Source organism: Heterocephalus glaber, unplaced genomic scaffold, assembly GCF_053883595.1.
Source record: "Heterocephalus glaber isolate CG9 unplaced genomic scaffold, H.glaber_assembly_v1.0 deba00001733, whole genome shotgun sequence".
NCBI lineage: Eukaryota > Metazoa > Chordata > Mammalia > Rodentia > Bathyergidae > Heterocephalus > Heterocephalus glaber.
In genome coordinates this window covers 9686583-9698944 of record NW_028258444.1, presented here as the reverse complement: position 1 = coordinate 9698944, position 12362 = coordinate 9686583, and the positions used below count along the sequence as shown (strand labels likewise).

At 37.5% G+C, this 12362-nt stretch overlaps 1 protein-coding gene across 9 annotated transcripts in view; it reads right to left on the bottom strand.

The window, feature by feature from the left end:
- Cntn1 (contactin 1) overlaps window positions 1-12362 on the bottom strand; it is a 446523-nt gene that overhangs the window by 151604 nt on the left and 282557 nt on the right. For all 9 annotated transcript variants that reach the window (XM_004874004.4, XM_087199964.1, XM_087199970.1 and 6 more), the window contains 3 exons: window positions 7110-7242; window positions 3600-3772; window positions 857-952 (listed from right to left, as the gene is read on the bottom strand). In XM_004874004.4, the coding sequence (XP_004874061.1) occupies window positions 857-952; window positions 3600-3772; window positions 7110-7242 (402 nt within the window). The remainder of the gene's footprint in view (window positions 1-856; window positions 953-3599; window positions 3773-7109; window positions 7243-12362) is intronic.

The following is a 12362-nucleotide window of genomic DNA, read 5'->3' as shown; positions in this document are numbered from 1 at the left end:
CAGTAATGGTGGTTTCATTCGTCTAGGAGCTCGTGACAAAAATTTTGATGCTATTTTTGACTCCTGTTATTCCTTGACTCCAGTATTGCTCTTCTATCTCACACACAGTTTACCAGAAAGTCCTGGACCCTTCTTCAAAATATATCAAGAACTTGACTAAAATATATATATATATATATATATATATACATGTATATATTCATATATAGTTAAATATAAAATTTAGTATATTCTATTAGTCTAAAACATAGCCATATCCGTAATTATCTTCCCACCTCCACTGCTACCCATCTGGCCCATCACAGGCTCCTAGATCATTACTGTACTTCTGAACCAGTCTCAGGCTTCTACCTCTGCCCTCCCCTAAGTCCTGTCTTAAAGCTGCCATGGGTCATCATTTTATAATTTGAGTCATGTCATGTGAGTCCTCTGTTCAAAGCCTTCCAGTACAAATCTCACTCAAAGTCAAAGCTGAAGTAGTTTCTATAAGATAGAAGGTCCTCCGTGATATAGCTCCTGCAGCCTCCCACTGCATTCTTACTGTTCTCTGCTCTTATGCAGTCACCTGGCCTTCTTGGACATTTAACAAAGATATAATCCAACATATATATTATTTATAAACTGAAATTGTAAAAGGTCCCTGGGATTAGGACCAAGTGATTCATGCGGCCACCAAGAAGGTATCTACCAGCACCAGTACACGCCATATTTCAGTGATACAAATATAAAGTTTCCTTTAATTAATAATGTTCCATGAGTATTTGGCAAATTAATAACGTATAATTATTACTGGAAAAATGCAAACTTGCTCATCTCATTTCACAGGTGCTTATTTTCACAGAGAAACTGAGCTTACCTGGAAAATGGTAAGGAGGGTCACAGAGCAGCACCATCCCTTTCCCTTCTTTCACTCTGACTTCAGGACGTTCTTCAGGTGGAAAAGGATCCAGATCTAATTGCAGGTGGAAAATGGAAAAATACTCACTCTCTGGTCAATACAAAGAGACAATTGCTACTTTTTAACTTCTCACTAACTCACTCACTTTTGAGGTATGGACCTCACAGTTGGTTTGGTGAACATATGAAACCCAGCTCATTCGCACACGCCAGGATTGGCACCTACTCTTGAAGAGTTCCATCGTGAGTAATAAATCCATGTGTGTGTGTTACATGCAGGCTACACGAGAGTTCTGTCCACCTACAAACTTTTGTTTTTTACACAGAGGGAGAATCTCAGGGAAATATAATGGATCAGATAAAACCAGAGATCTAGGGACCGAGGATTTAGCTCAGTGGTTTTGCCGCCTGCTGCGCAAGCGCAAGAACCTGAGCTCGATCCCCGGTACCAAAAAACAAAACAAAAACAAAACCAACAAAACCAGAGGTCTAACACAGATCATCCATAAAGAGGAAAATATAGAAGAGTGGACTCATTTGAAAGATATTTCCTTCCCGTGGGAGGACTCGGGGAAGGAATACAAGTGGAAGGCAGGACCTCAGAAGGAGACTATGAAAGGGACCAACCTCTTGCTCCTTCTCAAATGCTAGGTTTGCCTCAGTTCTAATTTCCTTTACTCTCTCTCATTTTTCAAGTGTATATAGTACCTTTATTATTTCCATAGCTACTCACATCTCCCTTGTCTGCTACAGTCTGGAGAACACAATGGAAGTGACTGAATGTCAGTTCAACCTGCTAAACACCAACACCTGGCTCAGGAAAGCCCCTCAAGGGAAGAGCAGGTTCACTTTCCTCTAGGAACTGATTTCCTTGGTCCCTCCTCATGGAATCAAGATGTCAGCAGGGTCTTCTGCCCTCAAGAGAGCAGACACACATAACCTAACTCTAATTCTCTGGCCAGGAATAAGCCAAAGACTTTTACTCTTTTCTATGTATTTGGAATTCCCATTTTGCTTGATTTTTTTTTAATCTCAAAGTAATTTAAATCTTCACTTGTTTCACTGATATTTGCTGTTTTAAGACTTTCTTCTTGTTCTTTATCTGTGACCCGCACCCAAATTTTAATATATAATTTTCATTCCCCTCAATATGTTGCCCACTCTGAAAATATGTCTATTTTAGTCATTATCTTTTTCTAAAGAGAACCCTTTGCACTGACATTGCTAGTCCTGATGTTTCATCTGAATATCCTACCGATCCTCAATCCTTACACGACATTTCAACCTGGATAACCTCTTGCTGTCGTAACTTCTGAATGTGTGACAGCCATTTAAATGTGTCTTTCCATTCTTGAAATTGGCTTTTCTTGATCCCAACCCATTTTTAATAAGAATGGAATTTTGTTCCATTTAACAAGACTTTCCTTGAAAAGTATACTTACAGCCTTCTTTCCTTTAGTGCAATGCAACCTGTGAATCCTTTCCTCAAGGTTAGTGGAGATTGTTGACATTAATTTCATCACACTAATTTAACTTTATTATTCCTTCTAGCCCTGTTCCTCTCTTGCCTGGTGATCATTACCACATTAGATTTCTTAAAACATCATTTGTACCTTAAATAATTCATATTGGGAAAGATATCAATGCTAAAATGAAATCAAACTGGAGATCATCTGGTCTACTTTCTGTCACAAAATGTAATTTTCTTTCAGAACTTACTCTATTTTTGTATGGGGGATCGGACTCAGGACTTTGCACTTGGGAGGCAGGTGGCAGCACCACTGAGCTAGATCCCCAGCTCAAAATGTACTTACTTTTAGCTCAGCACAATAATTATCAATTTTATTTTCATTATTAGCTCTCACAAGGTGAAAATTTTCATTTAACTTAAATTTAAGATAAATTAATGAAAAAATAATTTGGCTTATTCTCACTAAGAGATATTAAATACTGAGGAATAAGACACTGTGAAGTATGAATGAGGTGTGGAGAACCACAAACCATTATGTTGTAATGTCTGAGACACTTCCTGCCCTAAGCACCAATTTTCACCCACTTTGCAGTGCTCCCACTGAAAGTATGTGGTTTAGCAGTTTTTTACAAATGATGGTTTTCAGAGTCATTCAAGACCCCTCAAAACTTGGTGAAAATTTAGTTTACAGCATTATCTTTCACTATTTTAAATGCATTTAAACTATCCTGCATGGCATGGCGTTCTTTTGAAAGGTTTTCATTATGGCACACTTACAGTCCACTCATCTTGTAAGGTCCACCCCATCTACAGCGTCCTCCTCCAATTACCCTTCCTTCTAGATTCTTCTTTTTACTGAGCTCTTAGAATAGCACTCAGTGATATCTACCTTGGATATCACAACCGAATCCCTGTATTTTAATTTAAAACTTCCCCTCATGTATGATCTGCATCAGTCAGCAACCTGACACTTGTGAAGAGAGGAACTGCGTCTTTTTCCATAAACACACCAGAAGTATTCCGTGCTTTTGTTAGAAGGGTGAGGCAGGGGGGCTCTCTTTACTGGGAAAAGTAAGTAGTGGGATTTTAATAGAAGAAACAAACCAAGAGTGAATCAAATCATCACAGAATTAGCCTTTTAGTTTGTGTAAATTTTTATCAATAATTTAAAATCTTTTAATTTTTACTTTTCCTAAACAAACTTGCCCTTTTTAGGGTTACAGTTACTTACATCCAAAGTTCAGTGTTGCTTCAGTACTTCTGACCATCCCATAGTTATTCGATGCCAAACAGTAGTATATTCCAGCATCTTTCTGTTTGTCAGGGTTGTTGATAACAAGATTTCCTCCGACCATACTATAACGATCACTTGTTAAATCAACATCCCCATTATTCATTCTCCATCTATGAGAAAAAGATATATCATAGCAAAGGTGGAGGCCTGGAAACTGTACTGGCAGGAATGTCATTTAAAATGATTTGGGTACAGCTGCATGTGAAGTCAGATGCCAGATGATTAAGAATATGATTCATGACTCAGGGCGGTTTTTTTCAGGTCCTATAATCCTGAATATTTGGGATCATGATGTACAATTTAGTTAAGGTACAGAGAGATAAATGTGAAGCTACATGACCTATTTTCCTCTTTGTAAATGAGACATTCCAAATGACGAATGGTTTGTTGAGTTTTACTCCATAAATTGATTTCTTAATGGATAAATATGGGTTCTAATTGATAAATATTTATGTAGTTATAGTTTCATACATATATATGTTGTATAAGATATTAAAATCATAACATTAATATGATTAATTTTTTTAAAAAAATCAATATTTAATTCTAAATAGCAGTCATTTTTTTCAATGAAGCAAATGGAAATCAGGGTTCTGCTTAGTAATTGGCATATTTGTACCACTAGAGGGCGACCACACCATTGGAAAATGATAAAACTCTTGGGTCCTTTAATGCCAAGCCACAAATAAATTAGTAAAGCCAGATTTTCCCCATCCTAGAGTTAGGGGCCAGTTGTGCCTTTTCTAATTATTCAGCGATTATTTTTGGTAAAAGGATTTTCTTCTACCACATTTTCTTCTACAACAATGTAGGTGAGACACGTTGCATATAATCAGACCACTACACTGCATTCTAATAAATCAACTAGAAAAAGGGATCTAACTTTCTTGGTGAGATGAGAAGAATGCATGTGGAAAATAGTTTTCAAATAAGATGACCCCATGAATAATTACGTATCAGGGTTTACCTTTTCAGCCTCCACATCCTGAGAAAGTCATAAGAGCCATGGTCAAAAGGTTCAAGTACTAGTCCATGGTCACAGCACTTACTTCTGGGAACATTACTGATTAGGAAAAGGACTACATTTTTTTTATAAAAGCCTAATAATTTTAGAATATTTAACTAAATCGAAGTTTCTGGAATTTTTTTAGTTATAATCTTTACGATGTAGGTGGTAATTTAAAAAGCAAGCATAGAAAACAAGGCATTTCCATTTTGAAAACTACTTACTTTAACCCAGTGAATAAATATCCCTGTCCTCTTCCTTAGTTGGTGGCACTATTGTCCCTGCCTGAAAGATCCACTACAGTTGCTTACATATTTCAAGGCAGCAGGTTTTCTTGTTGAGTAGCTCCAATTACTGGGACTTCCCCCCCCCCCGCCCCGTTATACAGGCTCCCAATTTGTTTTTTGTCTTAACTTCCTTGTATGAATCTGATTTTGCCTGTGATATCATATGATTAATATCCTCTCTTTTGGGTAAGTTCACTGGTCTGTTTTCAGAAACATATACTATATTGTGATCCCTTTCTCCCTGCTTTAAGTAGTTTTTATTGGGGGGTTTTTTGCTTTGCAGATGGGAATAAGCTAAGGGGAGCCTCAGGGTGCAAATGGGAGGTGAAGCTCACTCCTGTACCTCTTTTCTCTCAGGATGTTGCCATCAATAACACATTATCTCAGAACATGCTACAAATATAAAACTACTGTGAGAATGACAAGCTGCATGATTACCAAGATTAATGTGGCTTGCTCTGAATGTTGAGGAAATTTTTAAAACTTCAAGTGTTCTTTTCTGTCAGACTAGCTGCACCCTAAGATAATTACTTTCCTTTTTTCTCTCTCTCTCTTTCTGAATGCAGGCTGCCTTCATAACAGGATTCAACATCCCTTCTAGCTCTCTGGGTTAATGTGTGGACAATGAGGTCATCTCAACCTGGGGATTTCAGTGCCTGGGCAACCTGTAGGAAGGAGTTGGTGATACATATGCCAGGCAAAGTTTTCTTCTTAGCATCTTTGCCAGGTGAGAAGGGGGGAACAAGAAGCACAGCCTTGCCTGGGACATGTTTCTGGAAATCTGCCCAAGAACAGCCCCTTGAGTTTGTGGCCCCATTCCAGCATGGAGGTCAATTTCCTTGTAGGAATGTCAAGGACAGACTCTCAGAGAATAAGTATCACTGAAATGACTTTTGAGATTCTAACAATCTATCTGCATTGATAAATACTGAAAAGGTTATATGCTTCTTTGGAATCATAAAACCCATGTTCCAGTCCTGGATTTGTGATTTACTCTCTCCAGCAAGACAGTTTATCTATTGAGAATGTAGTTTCTCTTGCAAAATTACCTCTGCAACCCTATCAGCTACACTAGTGCATGCCCATGACTATGTGCACAGATTCCCCTTACATATGGTTGAAGGGTAGCAATAAATCTAGCCCATCAAATATTTTAGAACAAATATGTTACTTACAATTTATATTGCACCTCCATGCATGAAACTGAAACAAGACCAATTACAGAGGGATAGTGATTTTGGGTCTAAATTCATATTTTATTTTAAGAATAATTTTGTAATTCTAGCTAGAGGTAAAAGAAAAGGAGTACAAGTAGAATTAGGTGGGAGAGATAATGTCTTAAATAATAACTTTTTGTAACAATAGAAATTTATTTTTCTATATAGGAAAAACTCTACTATTAAACAACCTTGTTAAATGACAACCTTCAATTAAACCAGTTGACATTAACCTACCAGAGTCCCCAATTTCCCTGTCAATCACTTGCTTTGTCTTCATGGAACCATTTTACAACTGAAATTCAAATCTATTGGCATTTGGTTGTTTTCCATCTTATTTGGATCTGAACAGAAACAGTATACTTTTTTGAGCTATCTGAAACAGGAAAACTCATTGTGGCTTTTTATATAATTATTTTTGATAGCATAAATGTGTAACCCAGAAAAAGAGAAATAAATAAGTTTATGCAGATTGTCCAATAGGTAAAGACATAACAAAAATTATTGGGTTGTGTGGTTGTTTTGAAATTATTTTAAAAAGTAATGTTTTCTAGAATTACCTATGTAAGATTTCTAGATATGCCTAATACAGAAATATTATCTACCATTTGTAGATATGAGTTATTCAGGATCATGAATACAAAAAAATTTATCCTCAAACCCATATATTTAAATTATGCATGTTTTCCATATAACCCTTAGCAGGCTTAACAGCAACACTTCCATTAGATAATTTTTAAGTGAATGATGTCAAACGTCACTAGCATAATCTGTGCAGGAAACAGTGAGTGAGTTATTTATGTGTATTTAAGAAAAGCTACTACGTATTTGAGGTATTAGGCAATGTTTTTCAGCAACCTACACGCCAACATTTGTGTCAATATCCCTGGTCTTTGTAGGAAGGATGTGTTTTGAAAAGAGCAATGAGACACATTACTTGTAAACGGGGAAAGGGCTGGCTCGTGCCCTGCAGTTCAGCGAAACTTTCCCTTCTAGTGATTCTTCTGGATAAATGGTATTGATTGGTTGCTCTTCAAAAATTGGTCCAAATCCTTTGTCTTCTTCAGAAACTGTGAGAAAAAATTATTTCATATTATATTATTTTAAGCTCAAAGAAAATGTGGATACATTGAAAAAAATCAGAAACACAGAATCCCTGTTTTAATTCAAAACAGAGATATTGCCTCTGTGATCCTCATGAAAACAGTTAGTTCCTTATTCAAAATTATTTTCTGCAAACCTCTCATCATTCCCTAACAGTATCATGTGATGCCAACTTTACCTACTTACAGCTCCTCAGACAAGCTGTGCTATCATGCCTGTGGCTTTATGTATGTTTTTCCTCTTCCTAGAACCACTGCCCTACTTTCTTTTTCCCATCAGAATCCCCATGGTCCTTTATAATCTAGCTAAGGAGCGAGTTAGTTCCTTCAGGAAGCCACCCCTCACCTCCTGGTTCTAGTTGATTCTCTTTTGTTTGCCTTTAGCTCCCCATATTTATAGTAATTAACACACCTGCTGTGATTCTTAATGCAAATTTCTGTCCTACGAGATTACCAGTGGTGGGGGACAGATGGCTACATCTCTAATCTCTACGCACCAGTCTCCCAGTTAGCTGCCCAGCTAGCCGGAATGCATAGGTGCTTAAAGATGTTACAAGAGAATGAAGAATGAATTTCTAGAAGTTCTGGGGAAATTAGTCTCTTTCCTGAGTCCTTTTTTTTTTTTTTTTCTGAACATGTAAACAGCACTGGTACTCAGCACCATCTAGTCTAGGACAATTTATAAACAAATTAGGTGGGTATGAGATCTGAGGAACAGTCTGAAACTCCTCACAAACATGGTCATGGTGGGAAGCAGTTGTTCTAACAGTGCATCCTCTTGGGAAGGAAGAGGAACATCACACAGCAGGGTGCAGAGAAGGGAATCACTCATGTGTCAGCAACGTGGCAGCATTTACATAGCACAGCTGAGAGCCATATGCTACAAATGAATTAATAATGACCTGTGTGGCTAGAATGGAGGAATATTCTTACATGAGGTCCCTGGACTCTCTGCTAGATGCAAGGCACGATTTTCACCTCTAGCTTATATTTTCAGAGAGTTTCAGGCAAAGGGCACATTGGCTTTTTAACTTCTCTAAGATTAGCCTTGAAGGTGAGAGCTCTGTTCTACCTTCCCTTAGCAGATGCACAATGTCATTTAAATCATGGCTCACTACCATTTCTCAGTGTGCCTTTGGACAAATTATTTAATCTCTTTAAGTCTCAGCAATACCCTTTATAAAATGTGAGATAATAGAAAAAGTTATGGTCAGAATTATTTTAAGGTAATGGATGGAAGATAGTATTGTATTTTGCTTAAATTTAGCAATCAATGAATGCTGATTTTGCAAATAAAAGAATTTGCCAATCTTTTCAAATTTTCATTTTTATATATATCAACTCTTAGACTAACAATAGAACTTCTAAAAGCCAGAAGCCAAATTGTTTTCATTCTTACAACTCTAGTGCTAGTAGCCTTGGGCTGTTTTGAGGAGTCAATGCATATTTGTTGTATGTATAGGTAAATAACATAGTACTTAAGCTAGTTTCCTCTATAGTGAACTATTTTCTAAACTAATCCAAAATATTTCAAAGGAGCTGTTTCATTTTTGGTTGTAATGCTGAAATTGCCTTTCAGTACTGTATAAACTTCAGCCTCATATCACAGCTACCATGCTATTTCAGGTAGGAGGTAAATAGCTCATAGTAGCTGAGATTTAGTTCCAGCAATTCACTCTTCAAGCTGCCATTTTATGCAAACCATCAGTGTCATGTGGCTTCTACACTTATAAGGGAAAGAAAAGACCATAGAGACTGAGGACCCTTCATTTGGTCCACCTCATCCATGCGCAAGATCATGAATACCAGGTGTTCAAAGAAGCTCTCTGCTAATGATTTAGAAAGTCCTGATCTGAGCTGTGTCTTGTTCCACATCCTTTTTTGCAGTTGTGATAACTAGAAATACATATAATGCTTTCTGCTTCACTTCCAGTAATTTTACTGATGCTGCACACTGTTTTCTGGCCAGTAAGGATGTAACAGCACATGAGGGAAAAATGAGTAATGAAATCCAATCCTTGATGACTAGAGATTTTTATTTTGGATGTAGAGCCTAGAATTTTCCTTCTCTCAAAGAAATGACCCTGTGCTTAGCAATGACAAAAGTCACATGCAATTTCTCTTCCCACTTGGACAACTTCATAAGTGCTTCCTTGAGCCTTTCCCAATTGCACAGCTTTTCTGACTGGAGCAATTTAGTAACACCTGCCAGTTTGGAGAGCCTGTTGTTCTTCCCAAATGCACATAAAATTACTCAAAAAGACAAGCAGAAAAGAGCCTGTTTATCAGTATATTTAGAATCTCTTATTGAAGGCAAGATGACTTCTCTCCCTTTCTATCCCTTGAAAAATAGTCATTTCAGTGTGAATTATTTCAAATATTATCTAAAACCTCTAATATATAAATATTTAGAAAAGCAAAAATATATACTGTTCATGAGAGTGTAAGGCTCATAATTACATTCTAAGTACATTGTTTAATGTTATACCACATGGATGATGTCATTATTATAACCACGAACAGCCCAGATCATGATGTTCGAGGGAAAATGGAAAGGTGATGTGATTATGCTTATAAAGTAATAAATGGAAGACCACTGGTCTGCAATGATTGCATTTCTGTTTCTTACAAAAATTCTAGTTTCAGGATTTAAGATGGTCTTACCTTGGAAGCTCCAGTTTGAGAAACTAGAAGGCAGATGTGATTCTGGCCTTAAGTATAGCAATGAACTTTCAGATACAATACTAAAATTATGATCCATGACAGGAAAAAAATGGGTAAGTTGTATTTTATTGAAAACCAAAACTTATACTCTGAGAAAGACACTTCAGAGTATCTCAGGTCTTCAGGTTTAGGAGCTTTCCTTTGGATCTTCCCCAAGTTACATTGCATAAGCAACAAATTGGAAAAGCTTTTAAAAAACTGAATGTGTCTCATTATTAGTGGGAAATATAGTAACGGCTATATATGTCTGCATATAATTTGAAAATATCTCAACAGGCACAGGACTACATTAGTTAAAGCCCCATTATGTGACTGTATTACCAGTGTTAAATATTAAATACTTCTGAGCTTTCCTCTATCTGCTTCTCCAGTGGCTTTTGATAGAGCCACTATAGGAAGCATCATAATCTAGAATTTGCAATTTAATGTAAAATTTCATTAGTTTTCTTGTATTTTAGGCAGCTTAGTTAGATAGAAATTAATATATAGTCAAAGAGGGCCTGGGTTCTTGAGGAAGTCAGTGGAAAATAGACATCTGAATTGTGTCTGGAGGCACATCTGAAGAAGACCAGGCCTCAAGATGAAGATGCAATGGTCAGGCCTACATGCCCCACTAAGGGATAAGCAGTAACCTGAAATTATACTGTAACTAGCACCACCTGGCCCAGAAAATTCAGACAGGCCTCAGTAGCCCAAGTGGGTGACCAGAGCATCTGGACCCAATCCTTCCCAAAAATTCCTTTGTTCTCTCCATGCACCCTTGTTGCACAACTCATTTTCCTATTGGATCAATATTAGCTAAGCAGCTGTACTTGCAATCCTGGAGGTTGATTCTAGCTTGACCCACGTTGTACCCACACTGTGTCTGTGCTGTGTAAATCACCCCAGACAAAGGGCCTCAGTGGCCATCCCCTTTTGGACCCCTCTTGTCTCTCAGGAGCTATCTGTCAGTAAAGATTTCTAACTCACTAACTCCACTATTCCTTAAAATTTATTCTTCAATTCCAGGGGACATGAACTCAGCTCATTTTACATCTAACAGTTTGGAAATTTTATTTTTTATCTCATTTTGGAGGTTCCAGTGAGATTTTTGGAAGTAGATAAGAATAAGCTTTTGTTTCATGCAACTTGAAATATTTCAATGGGATTCTACATTATGACTCATTTCAGTAATCAAAAATTGTCATGTTTTGTTTGTCAGTTGCTTATGCTTTGTCTTTTTTATTAAAATGATGAGCATGGGAAGATTGTGATGTTTGCATATTTAGTATCTTTGATGGGACATTTTTGTTTTTGCAGACAGGGTCTTGAATTCCTGTTTTGCATATGCTGCATTTAGAATTACTTCTACACTTGTTGGTAAATTTACTTGTATTCCTTCCTTGACTTGTTTAACAGTTACATGACAGCCTGTTGTCTTATTTTAGACAGCTGTTTGGGATGGCTTTTTGAATTTCAAATTGCTCTACAGCTCATGCTATTGGGCAGGTCTGAGGCTAGGGGACAGGTCTTGCCAGTTCACCTCTGTTACGGATGGCTGTTATCACTGTCAGTAAATAGGAATATGCTTCTCATTCCTGTATAGACTACAAAACCCTCATCCTTGGGTTAGCAGGGAATCAGAATTCATGCTCATCCAGAACAGTACACATGCGGGTTTTGGCTGACCCAGTGCCTGGACAGGGGTTTTCTCCTATGACTGGCAGGACCAGCAGGAGAAAACACCCACCCTGAGATATAGGGAGGGAACTAATCCCTGGGTGATACCCAGGGGAACTACTCAAAACAGTACACATACTTACAAGCCCTAAAAAATATAGTTGGACTACTTCCAATCTGCTCTTTGATCTTCTTGTTTCTCGCTCTCTTTCATTAAGTTAGAAAGGAGTTATTCAGGTCTCTTGAACATTGGTTTAATTTTTTATTGGCAGTGATTCCCTTCTTAAACATGCTTGCTATATCGGGAATCATTTGTATCTTGTGCTTTAGCAAACATTCTAGGGAGTAGCAAGTGTGGGTTTCCAGAGGAAGTAGGTGATGATAAAGGTGGCTAGTCCAGCCCAATCTACTTTCTGGTCAATCTTCAGACACCAGCCACTTGCTCTGAAGCAGCAAAACTTCAGGGGATGCCCTGAGGGCATATAAAACTAAGAGGGATTAAAAGGGACACTTTATTTTCCTCTCATAGTGTTGCAAATGAGGAACTGAATGTTGAATTCCCTTACTCCTTTGGAGTGTATACGTAAGCAATGGACATTATTTGACCCTCACATTCTGAAGAAGAGCTGTTTAATATTTTTCTGCACCTGTGCATGGCCTGCCTAGCCCCAGGAGGCAAAGTGGGATGCAGAGTGAAGTATTGA